The sequence below is a fragment of the Diceros bicornis genome, chromosome 31 (assembly GCF_020826845.1).
Source record: "Diceros bicornis minor isolate mBicDic1 chromosome 31, mDicBic1.mat.cur, whole genome shotgun sequence".
In the NCBI taxonomy this organism is placed as follows: Eukaryota; Metazoa; Chordata; class Mammalia; order Perissodactyla; family Rhinocerotidae; genus Diceros; species Diceros bicornis.
In genome coordinates, this window is record NC_080770.1 from 20,073,114 (window position 1) to 20,088,796 (window position 15,683).

At 35.0% G+C, this 15,683-nt stretch overlaps 2 protein-coding genes across 2 annotated transcripts; both read right to left on the reverse strand.

Annotated features, from left to right (window-relative positions):
- LOC131395747 (olfactory receptor 5M8-like) lies at positions 1 to 939 on the reverse strand. The gene is given in 1 exon segment (XM_058527581.1): positions 1 to 939. A coding segment is annotated over 1 exon segment (936 nt). The 5' UTR covers positions 937 to 939.
- Positions 940 to 11,232: 10,293 nt separating this feature from the next.
- Positions 11,233 to 12,171, reverse strand: LOC131395748 (olfactory receptor 5M5-like). Its single transcript, XM_058527582.1, is given in 1 exon segment — positions 11,233 to 12,171. A coding segment is annotated over 1 exon segment (939 nt).
- Positions 12,172 to 15,683: the final 3,512 nt, after the last annotated feature.

The following is a 15,683-nucleotide window of genomic DNA, read 5'->3' on the forward strand; positions in this document are numbered from 1 at the left end:
TTAAGAAAATAGTTTCTTCCTTAACAGCTCTCTGGTTAATGCCTCTTTCACATCTTTATTTCTAAGGCTATAAATCATGGGGTTCAACATGGGGATTACCGTGGTATAAAATACAGCAACCATTTTTCCCTGCTCCACAGATTCCTTTGAGGGGGGTCTAAGATACATGAAGAAAAGAGTTGCATAGAAGATGGTGACAGCTGTCAGATGGGAGCCACAGGTAGAGAACGCTTTGTGCCTGCCTTCTGTGGAATGAATCTTCAGAATAGCAGGAAAAATATACAAGTAGGAAATCAGGATGATGAGGAGAGAAAAGGAAAGGTTACAGCCAGCCACAACAAACATTGACATTTCTTTGTTGTAAGTGTCAGAACAAGCCAGCTTAATCAGAGGTGGGTCAGCACAGTAGAAGTGATTAATTTCATTGGGGCCACAGAAGGCTAGATTGTAGGTCCACATGGTCTCCATCAGGCCAGTGAGTGCTCCGTAAACGTAAGGCACCGTGATGAGGGATGTGCACACACCCTTGGACATTTTGCTGCCATAAAGCAGAGGGTTGCCAATGGCCATGTACCGATCAAAGGCCATCACAGCCAGGATATAGACCTCCACGTGGACCAAGGCAATAAAAAAGTAACACTGCACCAGACAAGCAGCATAGGAAATGGTTTTCTTCTCTGATAAGAAAATCTCCAGCATCTTTGGAGTCACATTGGAAGAGAAACACAGATCCACAAAGGATAAGTGGCTCAGGAAAAAGTACATGGGTGTGTGGAGCCGGGCACTGACCTGGATGAGCACAATCATGCCAAGATTCCCTGCCACCGTGGCCACATAAATGGCCAGAAACAGCAGGAAGAGGGGAATCTACAGTTCCTGGCGATTGCTCAGTCCTAGGAGGATGAACTCAGTCACTGAGGTGAAGTTTCTTCTCATAATTTCCTTCAATGAAAAATGAGGACTTTGGATCAATAATTTTGTAAAAAGGCAAAAAATTCATATTTTCTTAGGGCATCATTTTGGGATTTTTTTCCTGTGCTTTTTTTCTTTCCTTTTCTGTAATATTTTTGTCCCAGGAGACACTAACAGTGGTTTAATTAAAACAAGATCTAATTAAATGTTTGCAAACACACTCAGACTGGCTCTGGGTCTTAGTCACTAGTCAGCTTCAAGTCTTTTTCTTTGCTAATTGCAGTCCTATTTCTCCTTGTCTATTTCTCTTTTTGGTTTCTATCATTATATTTCTTACCCATGTCCATTTCTACTTTCTCTACTTTCCACATTTTCCTTAATCTTACATCATTTTTTTCATCTCAGATATTGCTCTCAGTGCCAATACACAAATACTCACCATTTATCTAAATGAATTTAACATATAACTTAATTAGAAGTTGAGAACTTGTACCAGAATCTCTTTTCCTCATAACAATTATTTCTTCCAGGACATACCAGATAAAATCCCTTAGGTTCTTTGTAAAAGGATGCTAATTGATAATTTAAAAGATGTATGTTAATTCATTCTTTGGAAGACATAAAAGGTCAGCACTTCCTATTTTAGAATGACTAGATGCTATTTTGGGGAAAAAATGGAAGAAAAGAGAAGTTTTTGAAAAGTTGAACAATTGCCAATGTTTTGTCATGAATGGGAACCAATCAAGTGTACAGGAAAGCTTTCAAAAAGTCTTCTAACATTTTTCCCGTTAATTCAATAAATTTAGGAAAAGCTAATTTTTCAGTCCATCAGACCTGAATTAGACCACAGAAAAGACTTAGTCCAGCATCTTCATCTACAGTTGTGAAAACAGATTGAAGAGCAAAGTGATGGCACAGAGCCACAGACTGGATTTGGGAGAGCCTGAGCTAGAAGCAGTGCCTCCCTCATATCCACATTAGTGCTTGCTCCTTGAAACCAGTTGGTCTTTATGAGACAGCACTTAAAAAAACAAAGCAAAGCCAAAATAAACATAATAAACAACCAAAACCATTCCTTTTCATTGTTTATTGTCAAACTAGATTTGCTACAACCAAACAGTAGATTCTCGCTGAGAGAATGTGATAAGAGAGAGAGTGCAGTTTTTATCTGTCCCTTTACAGCATAAGCTTGTCCTCCTCTTCCACTTTTCTGCCTCCCCCTGGCTGTAACATGGATGCAGTACTGAGCCATCCTGGGTCGTATGGATGAGATGGTAGAAAAATTAGAGTCAATAAGTCAAAATTCCTACAACTGTGGCAACGCTGAACTGACATACCAGATCAGAATGTTATATAAATGAGAATTGAACTTCTGATTTGTTTAACTATTATTTTGTTTTGCTCTTGCAGAAATTGAAATTCTCATCCAACTAATACAAACCTATAATATCAGTGCTCAAAAAAAAGATCAGTGTTCAAGATTACTATTATATAAGATAAAATTGTATCAAGTGATAATTATTAGTTAGAATTTAATTAATCCCTCAGAAATTATGCCCAAGGATCATGCTATGACTTTAAAATTGTGATGGTAATGGTTAGATAACCCTGATGTCAGCCTCTTGAGACCTTTTAAAATTGCCTTAAACCTCCTTTCCATTCATTCCATGCCATTTAGAAATCCAAAATGTTCTCAAATACACACACACACACACACACACACTGCAATTCTATAGAATGCAGGTAAAAGATAGTATTTGTTGCAAAAAGAATAAAAAGAAATGAAATTTAAATATTAGACATACTTTTTCTTTAAGTTCCCCTTCTGCAGCCTAATCACAAAGGATTTTTCCACTGTCCTACAGTCCTTAATATCTAGCTTAATAGCACATCTCTCATTTCTCTTATTTCTAGCCCCCTCCTATTTCACACCTCTATCTCTTCTTCCTTGGAGTGACTTTGAGAATTCCGTTTTTTCCTCCCCATGTTATTCTGAGACGCTCACCTTTTGCTTCCATGTGTGTGCATGTATTTTCAGGTGGGTTGGGTGTCTCACTATCTTATTCTCATCTCCTATTGGAGAACGCTGAAACATCGTGGTGTGCCCTTCTGTGTTTCCATGCCCTAGTCTTACATCCTGCCTTCCTTAAAAATGTTCTACCAAGGTATCTTTGTGCTTTCCAAAATTTCAATTTTGTGCTAAAATGTTTCTAGTATCCTTAATACTGATATTCATCTCACAAAATCAATTCATAGGTTTGGAACTGGCCAGACAGGATTTGAAAAATTACAACTGTGTTACATATTATCTCTACAATTGTAGACAACTTAACCTTTTTGAGCCTCAGTGTTTTCCTCTTGAAAATGTTGTCTCTGGTTTTCTGTGAGGATTTTAGAAGTTATAATGTATGTAAATATCTGACCATGTGTGAGGCATATAAAACTATCACAAGAAATTTTCAGTTTCTACATTCTTTGTTTAATGTTTAGAAGAAATAAAAATTCCCAAATTATGAGCATTGGTACTTTTCATACAATGAACCCTAATCATTTCTATGTAGTCATTTAACTATATCCAACTATGCACTTACTCCTGTCGAATAAGAAATCAGATTCCAAGTATAACTAATAATACTTTGGCTAGTTACTAACACACACAAAATAGACAACCCTACCTATAAAGAAGTAGAAAAACCAATGGGCCTTCAAAAATAAGTGAGGGAAGTTGTTGCCTTTGTTTATAAAGTTGATTCCTTTTCCCTATGGCATTTTTTAAAAATGTCAAGACTAAGCAATCAGTTCTGCCAATTAAAAGTTCCTTGGAGATAGCTCAGGGGCTTTTAACTTGGAAGTTAGGAATGGCTTAAGCATCTCTTCTGCATTTTCTTCTTCATCTCTTTTGGTAGTGACCTTGCCTACTGCTCGCCCTGCATTGCTGGGCACCATTTTCCCTCACTACATCCATTATTCAGCAGAGCTGAATGAGCTGCATTCAAAAGAAAGTAAGTTACTCATTCATTTCATTGGCCACTCGTGCAGCAAGAGCATATTCTACCACATGGTATCATTGCAGTGATCTCACATTCATTAGAAAAAAACGGATATTTTTAGGCATTTTTTTTTTTTTTTTTACTTCTTTCATATTGTTTTGTCTTTGTTGTAGAAAGTCCAAGGGAAAATGAAAGCAGTTGAATAAATCTATATTATTTACTTTTACTTACTATTATTTAACAAATAGTAAAGTATTATTAGTTTTCCTTAAATAGTAAAGTATAATTTATTGTAAAGTATTATTTAATGAAAGCAATTGAAGAAATCTATATTTTTTACTTTTACTTACTATATTATTTACTTACTGTTATTCACACAATTTACTTTCCTAGGCCATGAAGTACTTTATATAGTTGTTGAATTTCTAGTGCTTCAGTGTTTTTAATATATTTTATTAATAAAGTAACTAACTTTCATTAAACTCAACATATTTTTCACGTATAATTTTTTTAGAAACTCATAAAAAGAATCTTCGGTTAATATTATTAAACCCATTTTACAGTTGAAAGTACTGAGCCTTAGAGAGGATAATCAATTTTCTCAAATTCAAAGAGCTACTAAGTGACCTGGCTAAGATGAGAGAGCCGATTTGACTATGAATCTCTTTTCTTTAGCCACTGACATTCATGGATTTCCTTATAGTTGGTTCATCTCATTTCATGAAATGGATTAGACATGATCTCATTTTATGAATGGATTGAACATCTACTTCAATGAATCAAAAATGCCCATGCTTTCCAGATTCATGGAAGCAATTTCTAATAAATCCCTTATAACATTTAGCTAGAAAGAGAACTAAGTAAAGTGGGTTTAGTTCCACTGAGTAATTCTGTTGACAGAGGCTAGTCCATTAGTTTTCAGCAAGTTACCCTCTTTCAGCTTCTTCATCTTTAAAATATATGAGTATGTATATTCGAGGTCAATTCCCATTCAAACATTCCATCTTCTAAATATCTTAATAAAATTAAGAAAATAGAGTACATATCTAGATAATGTGTTGGGGAGTTTAGGAGACACAAGTTTTTTTTTCTTTTTGTTCTAAGAGCTTAATGGAACTCAGCTTCTGCTCAGCAATTTGGGAGATAAGGGTGATTTCTCAACATGCACTTTAGAACCTTGATAACAAGGAATTGGACAGCACAACACTAAATCTGTAAAGAAATAGGGCCCTGCAAAGGTAGTAAAGAAATAGAAACAGGGGCCGGCCCGGTGGCGCAAGCAGTCGGATACGCGCGCTCCGCTGCGGCGGCCTGGAGTTCGCCGGTTCGGATCCCGGGCGTGCACAGACGCACCGCTTGCTGTGGCGACAACCCATATAAAGCGGAGGAAGATGGGCATGGATGTTAGCCCAGGGCCAGTCTTCCTCAGGAAAAAAAGAGGAAGATTGGCAGATGTTAGCACAGGGCTGATCTTCCTTAAAAAAAAAAAAAATGGAAATAGAAAAATAACCAATTTATATGGTTCTCCTAAAGCCATTCTCTAGATGGAAGTAAGAGCTAGTAATCTTGAAGAGGAATAAAAATGGGTTGGGAAGATGACTCTCATTTGCCAGATTGACAATTGCGGCCCTTCATGCAGTCACTGTCTACCTTGGTTAAAAAAAGATCATTGTTCTTCATGGAACCCTTGTCTTTCAGGAGCATGCTGAATAATGGGGAGAAGTCATATGCCCTTCATGACACTACTCAGATTAAAAATTGTTGATGGTTCCTATCCATATCAAATGAAGTCTAAATATGCTAGCAAAGCACTCCCTTCCCTCCTCTTCTGATCCAGTTTACTATTTAGTCTCATCTTTTCTCACTTTCATATGCGTGATTGATGTCCCAGGCACAACCAAGTTATTCTATTTTGATCAGTTGGTTCCCTCTTTAGGAAATGCTTTGCACCCTTCCTCTACCCTTTGAAATGCCACTCAACTTCCAAATACCAGCTCAACGGTCACCTCCTCTGGGAGAACTACTCTAAAATCCTTTGTCAGAATTAATTTCATCTTCATCTTTACTCACAAAACAATTTTAAAAAATGCCTCAACTGTTTCTCTTGTCCTAGCAAGTCTTATAATGAAATAGTTGTAGAAGTTTCTCCGTAAATAAACATTACTCTTCAAAGACAGTGGGTATATATTTAATCATTTTTAAAATCTACAGTGCCTTGCCTTTGATAGACCTCAATAACTATGTGTTGAGTTTAGTTAAATTAACATATGACCACAAACATATCAGTCGAGGTGTGAAGCAAGAGACAACTTGGCTTCAACATAGTCTTGCCCAGGTGAAACAGGTTTTCATTAAGGTCATTAAACAGAGCAAGTTGTCTAGGAAAAATCTGTTCTATTAGAATAGGTCTCCCAACCTAAGATCCTCAGAATAAATAATGATTTTAAATATATTGCAATTTCCAAATCAATGGCTACTTTCATATGCATTCTAATTTTCTAAGTTCATGCCTCAGAGGATCACATTGTTTCTAAAATGCTCTTTAAAACTCAGGAAAATTAATTCAACAATGAAATCACCTTTGGGCAGCTACTTGTGGAATGCGAGACAGATAGGATTTATAAACAGAGGAATCAAGGCTTACGAAGCCAAAGATTTGCAGTCAGTCACTTACCTAGCTATTATTCTTGACTCTTGATTGGACATTCTTTGCAAATTTCCTTTACAAGATTTTATTCTGTTGTTTGAAGAACCACCTTCCCTCATTAAAGATGAACAAAAAATATAATGGTTTAAGCCTTCCATTATAAAAACACAATTATATATGAGCCTCTCAAATTATTCATATTATGGTGATTCCTCATGCTTATGGATGAAAAAGAGATTTATGTAACAATTCAACTTTGGATTTCCTCATATTTTCAAAAATCATTTTCTTGCTCTTTCTATTTATTTGACAGTTCAAAAGAAAAGTCACAAACTTAAAGGAGAGATACTATTTTAATTTTGCTATTGATTCCTTCAAGGAGGTACCATTGCCTAGCCATATTTAAAAGATAGAATTCAAAAGAAGAGATTTTCTTCTGGCTTACAAAATGTAAGTACATTCCAGAGGTTCAAAATCCAATTTTACTTGGTCGGAGTAGCCACAAAGTGGTGACACACAATGGTGTTTTATGTTCTCAGCTCTGCAGAAAACAACTGTGATGCAAAATAAGTCTATATGAAACCACCTATGTAGACAATGGCAGCCATATAAATGTAGAACACCTTAGATCCAATATTGTAGTAACATGAAAAGTAAATGATCACGTGGATGTGATTGTTACAGACAGCAGCAGGAACAAAACATTGAGTTAACAGCAATGTGATCATGTTATATTGTTCAAATAAATTGGCCAAGGAAATGACCTTTTTAAATAAAAAGTTAAGCAGAATGTGTGAGATTGGCAGATTGGTGAGGAGATAGTATAAGGGAGTGATCTGCAGAGTTAGGCTCAAACTTTCCACAAGAAAGAGAGTGCAGATAACTAGAAACAAGACAAAGAAGACCAACTGCAACACTGGGTAACTGGTCAACCACAAAAGGCTAAATGCCTTGTCTCTCATCTGATTTATCTTGAACATTTCCCGACAAATTCTTCTGTTTAAGGAAATAAAAACAGACCAATTACACATGAATAAATTATACACATTTAAGATTCTATCAATGTGTCTCACATGTTTTCTAATTCCCATCACCTTATAAAACTAATGTTATAATTTCCAATTTGTAAAAGTTATCTATATTTCTAGCTAGCTATCATCTATCCATCACCTATTTGTTTTCTTAAGAGAGGATAGACTATATACCAGGCTGAGCAATAGAGAAATAATTGCTTTCAAAAGCTATATCTGACCTTGTGGCATTTACACTACCATGGAGAACACAGCCATTAATTAAATAACCAAAACTATAAGGGTATTATGTTCAAAGAATGATAATGGAAAAATACAGAAAACTATGACAGAGAACAGAGTCTCAAATAGTGAAGTAACTTTCTAGTTAATAATAAAAGAGTTAACTTTTACTGAGTGAATATAGTGCATCAGGCACAGTGCTAAGTACTTTATTGTATTAATCCATTTCTTCTACACAGCTTCCCTGTGAGATAATATATATTCATCTTAGAGAGGAAAAACTGAGGCAGAGTGAAGTTAAAGAACTTACTCAGTAAATCTGATTCCAGAGTTCATGCTCTTAACTATTACTTTAGCTGATAAATGTTGGAGTCAAGATCTGACTACAAAGTTCACTTTATTGAGCAAGTTAAATTGTCTATACATGATAAAATAGGATGTTTTCTTATAGTGGATTATGTCATTCAGTGTGCATACAGCTGTCAAATACCTTATCCACAACATTTTTGGAAGACAGAAAATGATAGTTTTATTCATTGCATGGCTTTTTCCTTCAACAAAATACAGTGGAAAAAGTACATTATAGTAGGGAAAAAAACAGTAAACTTTGAAGTCAGACAGATTTGAACCTCTCTTCTAAGCTCTGATTTTAGGTTAATAATTAATCTATGAGTCTCTGTTGCTCGTCTTTAATGTAGTGATTATAACACTGAAGTCACAGGATTGGTGGGCAGATTTAAGTGGAACAACATACAGTAAAACAGTGCCTGAACTTTGTTAAGTGTTATTTTTTCTTTCTCTTTCCTTCGTGTGTGCATGCATGAGTATGAGAGTGTAAAAATTCTTCAGATATGCACTGCTCCCAATAAAAGATATGATATATGAATAGAAATGTTAGACTTATAACATTACCATTTTTTGGAAAATTTCTTTATATTTGTAAAATAGATCAGTTTTCCTTAAAAAAATATATACCAATTAGAATCATGATCTTTTATAGGTGGGAAGAAAAATAGAAAATATCTTCTCATAATTATTGTTCCTTACGGAAGTGCAGTAAATATTCTGTATTTTCTCATAGATTCTTCCATCATCACATGGCTCAATTTGTTCAATACATGCAGAATCCAGCAGAATTAAGTCTAGAAAGAGAAGAGCAAGGATTTAGGAGCCTATTGTAAAAGCCTTTATGAAAGACTTTATATAAGGGAATTCCCTAATTTTTGGTAAAAATCTAGAGTGTAATAGATTTTTTTTCAGAACAATTATTATGTGCTCAATAATTCATGAGCACATACTTATTCTATGTCCATCACAGTGCAATATGCACTAAAAAATAGCCTTTCTGATGCATAAATCCAGCCACCCAGTTAATGCATGTAAGCATTTGGTAAAATTCCTCTTTTATCTTAAACTTGTGTGCATGTGGGTATAACTATGGGCTTTATATTGCTGGTTTCAGTCATAAATGTCAATGACATGATGGGTCATTTGTATTTCTGAACAGTACTGTTGTCTTATAACTAACGTATTTCCCCAGAGTCATTTGTTGGTCCACTCAAAGACCTTGTCTAATATATGCAAACATGGAGGCACTTTGTTTACTTTCAAAATGGAGATTCATTTATTTTTTTCTATCCGACAATCATTATTGAACCTTTATTGGGTGCCAACCTAGGCTGTAAAGATAGAGACATGGATCCTGAGATCAGAAAATTTGGAATAATAAAAGGACTGATTTTATATAACTGAATATGTGTGTATGCTTAAATAGTAATAGATCTCTAGATATTTAAGTAGAATCCAACAAACTACTAATTAAATATTAAAAGTTACAAAAATAGTTGTTTATTTATATGTGTGTTTTCACAGAATTTGTAGGCAATCTGACTTTAAAAATAAAGTTATTTAAGTAATAACATCTAGTAATAAAAAGATTGAAATAACTGAATGGGATAATATAGAATTAATGAGTATGGAAATGTTACTCTGCAGGAAACATTGAGCAAAAATAAGTTCTAAGGTAGAAAAGAGCTTTAAAATTCCACTGAGAAAAATGAATCAATTGGGGGAAAGACTAATTACAGTTCTGTGGCTTTTCCTTTTTCATTGACAGTAACATCTACATATGTGATCAAAAATCGGTTCTAAAAGTTATTTTATTCAGAACCTGCCTGGTCTGACATAACATCGTACTAGGAGCTATGGGTATATTGGAGCAGATGCACAAAGGATGAACAAGTTCTTGTCTTGTACAATCATAAGACTAACTTCAGTTTCCTCAGAATAAATTGCTTCTTTCCTCTGTTGCATTAGCACTTGATTTTCTTATATTATAGCACTTAAAGAATTGTACTGATTTTTCTCTTATCCTTTGCATCCTTTGTCATTAAGATACTTACAAACAAGTCAACATGTTTAATTCTGAAGTTAGAAATATAATAACTACTTGTGGCAAAGGACAATTGTGGGTAAAATTTGAACTATGGTACAAGCAGCAAATATCTGTCCTCACCTGAAAAATAGATTAATAAGCAGACATGAGGGAAGGCATGAAAATCCCAGACCCCGGGAGGCGAGAATGTCATTGATTAAACTCTGCAGAAGTCACAATTCCTTCTGGGGCAAGCATTGTATCTTTGTAAGAGCCATTCTTTGCCTGTCTCAGGAGTTAAGATCTAAAAAATAATTGTTTGAATGTTCTTGTTTCCTGTCATGACAGAAGGAGGAAGGTGTCTTACTGAAAGTGACTCTCACAAGTGGAGAGAAATAAATGGATGTCAGGCATGGACTTGGGGTTGTTGTCAAAAATTCTCTCTCCTAGAAGTGACAGCAAGTCTCATCAGCAGTTGTGGTCACATTTTTCTAAACCATGAGATCAAAGTCCCTGCATTATAAATATTGCAGAATTATAAACTACTAAAAATTAGCTAGTGACAGTCAAAATGTGTATTAACAATGTTGTGTATATGTGTATATATGTAGCCATTGTCTACTAACATTTGTTAGTAGACATTTAGAAATGTTCTGGAAACTTTCTGGTAACTGTTAATAGTGGTAACTTTGAGAAGTGAGAATGGAAGATCCCGGTGGGGGAAAGAAAAGGAAATATTTTACTCTTTTATAAAATACTCTTCCAGAGATCAACTATTTTACTATAAAAATGTATAATTTCTGTAATGTAAAAGTGTATAAAGGAAGAGAAATTATCCACTATACCTACACATATAACTCCCAACCCTTTACACACACCATGTACTCACATGTCACGTGTAAAACTAGAAACATCTATACTTATGTCTTTCATGTATTCTTGTTAGATTATAGCTTTTCATCATGGATTTAAAATTGACTTTAAATGCAGTTACAGTTGGATCCAGTTTTTATAGATATATTTTATTTAACTTATAAATAAAGATACACTATAATTTTACTTCAAAAGTATATTTCTTCTGATCAGTTTCCAAAAAGCGCGTTTCACATCTTTGTTCCTCAGATTATAAATGATGGGGTTCAACATAGGGCTTACAAAAGTGTAGAAGACAGCAATGATTTTGGACTGCTCCACTGACTTGTCTGTGGGAGGTCCAACATACATGCAGAACACGGTCCCATCAAACACAGTCACTGACACCAGATGGGACCCACAGGTGGAAAACGCTTTGTGCCTGCCCTCCGCAGAATTCATCCTCAGGATGGCAATGAGAATGAAGATGTAGGAGATGAGGATTATGAGAAGGGAGTTAGAGAGGTTAAATCCTGCTACCAAAAGCATGGATGTCTCCTTGATGAAAATGTCAGAGCAGGAGAGTCGGTTGAGGGGCGGATCAGCACAATAGAAGTGATTAATGACATTGGAGCCACAGAAGGTCAAACGTTACGTCCACATGGTTTCCATCAGGCCACTAAGGAACCCGTAGACATATGGACCAGCAATCAGGCGAATACAGACCCCTTTGGACATATTGCTGCTATAAAGCAAAGGGTTACAGAAGGCCATGTACCTATCATAAGCCATTACAGCTAGCGTGTAATATTCAGTAATAGCCATGGCAATGAAAAAATAACACTGGACTAAACAAGCGGCATAGGAAATAGTTTTCTTCCCTGATAAGAAGTTCACCAGCATCTTGGGAGTCAGATTAGTGGAATAGCACAAATCCAAGCACGACAAACTGGCAAGAAAGAAGCACATGGGGGTGTGGAGGTGTGAATCTACCCTGATCAATACCAACATCCCAAGGTTCCCCCCAACAGTGATCAAGTAGATCACCAGAAACAACACGAAGAGGATGGGTTGAAGCTCTGGGCGATCTGTTAATCCCAAGAGAACAATTTCAGTCACCAAGGTGGAATTTCTTCTGACCATTTTCTTAGATGTCAGCCTTGTTCACTTAGGGGAATTAAAAAAAAATTAAGAAGTGAATGAGAAGCCCATCATAGGCTTCTTCTCTCTCTTTCTCTCATTTTCCTTTTCTCTTTTTCTTTCACTCTCAGTCACCTTCATGCATAGCTATTATTGGACAGAGTCTGAGACTGTAGGAGTTGGTACTTTTAAGAAAATCATGGCCTCTATTAGCTAGGTGTATAATATATGGATGGTTCCCAAAGAGAATGGCTCATTTGACACCAACTTGTTTTGGAATGAGGAAATTAAGACCTAAAGTTTCTCTAAAAATGGATTGAACTACCAATTGCCAATTGCATTTCACTATAAAATTGTGGGCTTTATCATTGAGCCCAGGAATGGTTCTGGACAAAATGGTGATGGTGACATATGTTTGAAAATGCTTTTGTACTTATTAACTGTATCGCATATTTAGAAGTTCAACCTTTAAGAATTGCACTTCTTACTTGCTGTATTAGAGAGCCCAAAATTATAGGGATTTGAAGGACATTCTCTGGGCCTGTTTACTGCTATATCCATAAAATACAGGAGATTGTGGTATTCCTCTGTGAATAGACAAAGATAAAGACACTACATTTGAGAATAACAAGGCTCTGTGTGAATTACTGATGATGGAATTTTCATTCAGAAGAGTTCGTATGAATAATGTAAGAGCGACACAGATAAGGAAAAAGAGAAGTGGCCAAAACTTAGATCACAGTTTTGTTTGCTTATCCACTTATTTATTTATTTTTTCATTTATCCCAGAAAGCATTTAAGGAGTTTAGAGCACATAACAAAAATGGGGAAATTTGTGCTGCTATTGAAACACAAATTTGACTCTAAGCTTTCCAGCAGCATACGTAAATACTCCAACCTTCCTCATTAAAAAATTATAAAAATAATGTTCAGAAGTTATAAAACAAAAACTAATTGAAAGAGAGAGAATTATTCTTAGTGCAGAGTTCAGTTATACTATTTGTAATGAAAGAATTATACTTTCAGATAGTATAATCAGTTTAGATAATATTGATTTTAATGAAAGAATCAAATTAGAAATTTTTATGCCAGGAGTCTGGAGAATATATTTTCATTATTCTCAATGCTGTCATGTGTTATTTTATAAGGGATAAGATATGAGATCAAAACTCAAATGCCTATGGGAGCCATTTAGATGATAAGAATGAGAGAAACAGGCTGAGTACAAGAGTGAACTGAGGTGAACGAGTGGTTCCCAGGCTAAAGAGACAGCAGCCATTCAGGCCAGTAGACTTTTTACTATATGGTAACATGGGCCCTGTGTTCCAAGATCTCAAGAGCTTCCAATTTTAAACAGGTTTCAGAATTCATTATTTTTATATGAAATTTTCCAAATACAGGGTTGGCAAATAATTCAATTTTTAAACTTGTCTTTGATCAGAGCATAACTAAAGAAGTCAATAAGCTTGATCAACTGAGATGCAAATAAGAATTCCATGCAATGCCAATGTCATTGACTGTATCTCCTGTATCTAATCTGTTCCTGGAGGTTGAACCAAATACCTTCAAAAGCTAGTTACTTTGACTCTGTGATGCTTCCAGGATGTTGCAGGATTTAGTCATTATAATGAGGTAACCTTTGCACACAAACAGCATTGAATACTACATGTGTGCAAGTCACTTTGCTAGGGAAATAAAGATTTCTGGTAACAGTGCTTGTCTTGAAAGATCTAATGGTGTTTCCAGGGTAAGGGAGACATATAAAGAGAAAATTAAGGTTCAAAGCGATTAGTTCAATAATAAAGACTTGAACAAAGTAACTAATTTTGTTTCGGAATCAGGATTGGCATTGAAGAATGATAACCTTTAACTAGGACTTGAGGGATAACTAAGAATTCTCTTGAAGGACAAGGGTAGGCAGCGCTTTCAGATACGGTGATCACTAAATGCAGCGACGGGAGGCTTTCTAGAGAGATCAAAGATATGACACATAGATGCAGGGATGAATTTTCTATTGTGTCAAAATGTTTAAGAAGTGGCAAGCAGCCAAACAAACTGAAAATCCCTATCACAGGCCGAGAAGTGTGGACACTCCTGAAAGCTACAAGGTAGCTTGTTTTTGAATTTGTCTTTGTTTGCAGTGTGTGTGTGTATTAGTGTGTTACACCCCGTGAGAAACGTCTATATTCTAGGATTGAGGATAAACGCTCTCTTTAAAATAGTGAGCAAAACCAGACATGGACCTTGCCCTCATGGACCAGACAGTTGAGGAATGATACAACCATGAATCAATCTCACAAATAATGTTATTATTGTTATGAAAAGTCCTATAAATTAAAGGTACACGAGACTGTGAGAATATATACTAAGGGGATATGACTTAGAAAGATAAGCCAAGGAGGCATTGAAAATGGAAAAGGATAAAAATAACTTAATCCCAACAAAGACAAAAACTAAAACTGAAAATAACCAAATTAAAAAAAAAATAGAAGATATTTTCCCTATAGAGATATAACAAAAAATCTGGTAGTACAATCACCCATACAACAAAATTAATAGAAGCCGGAGTATGAAGTATTTTCTAATACTTCAAAACAAATATCTGCCTATCTAGATCCATACCCAAATGAATTCTTTGACAATTTTAATGAGACATTTTCAAACAAATAAAAACAGAGAGAATTTATCTCCTACAAACTCTCACAGAAAGAACTAATTAGTGGTATATATTACACTGTGGAAAACTAAATTCAGAACAAAGAGTGGGATCCAAACAGAACAGTGAGAGAGTCACTGACAAAAGTGGCTAAATTTAAAGGAATATTGATAATATATAAAAATTTCATATAATTATAATTGTAATATATATAATTATATTTCGACTGTCTGTTACTATATGATAATTTACTACCAGTGATTTATTGTATACTTCCACATGACAGCACACAAGGTAGAAGCAAAAGGTAACTAGAATTAAAATATTCTAAGTATCCTTTTATTATTACTGATTAACAGAGACTTAGTCAAGACAAGTATATGCACCAAAATTTGATGGAATTTATTAAAAATAGAAAATAGAATGTGTAATAATCAAACAAGAAGTAGAAAGAAAAAGGAACTTAGAAAACACAACTTAATTCATAGTAGGAAAAGGGGAAAAAAGCATAGGGAAAATTTTTTAAATGCGCAAAATAAGCTGTTAGAAAATATTCCCAAGTATCACTATGCACAATAAAATAAGAAACTCAGTAATTAAAAGGACCAACGCCTGAAAGTCAAAGGGGAGAAATACACATAACTGGCATCAACTAACCAAAACAATGAAAAATACTGCTGAAGATATGTGAATATCAGACAACATAGACTTTTAGATTTTAATCATCAAAAATGGGATAGAAACTATAAAATAATAAAAGGAATAATACTGGTTCATTACTTGGCATTATCTAATTATATGGTGCCAATGTTTAAAGAACAAAAGTACAAAGAGAAAAAGACAGTTCCACAAACATCTC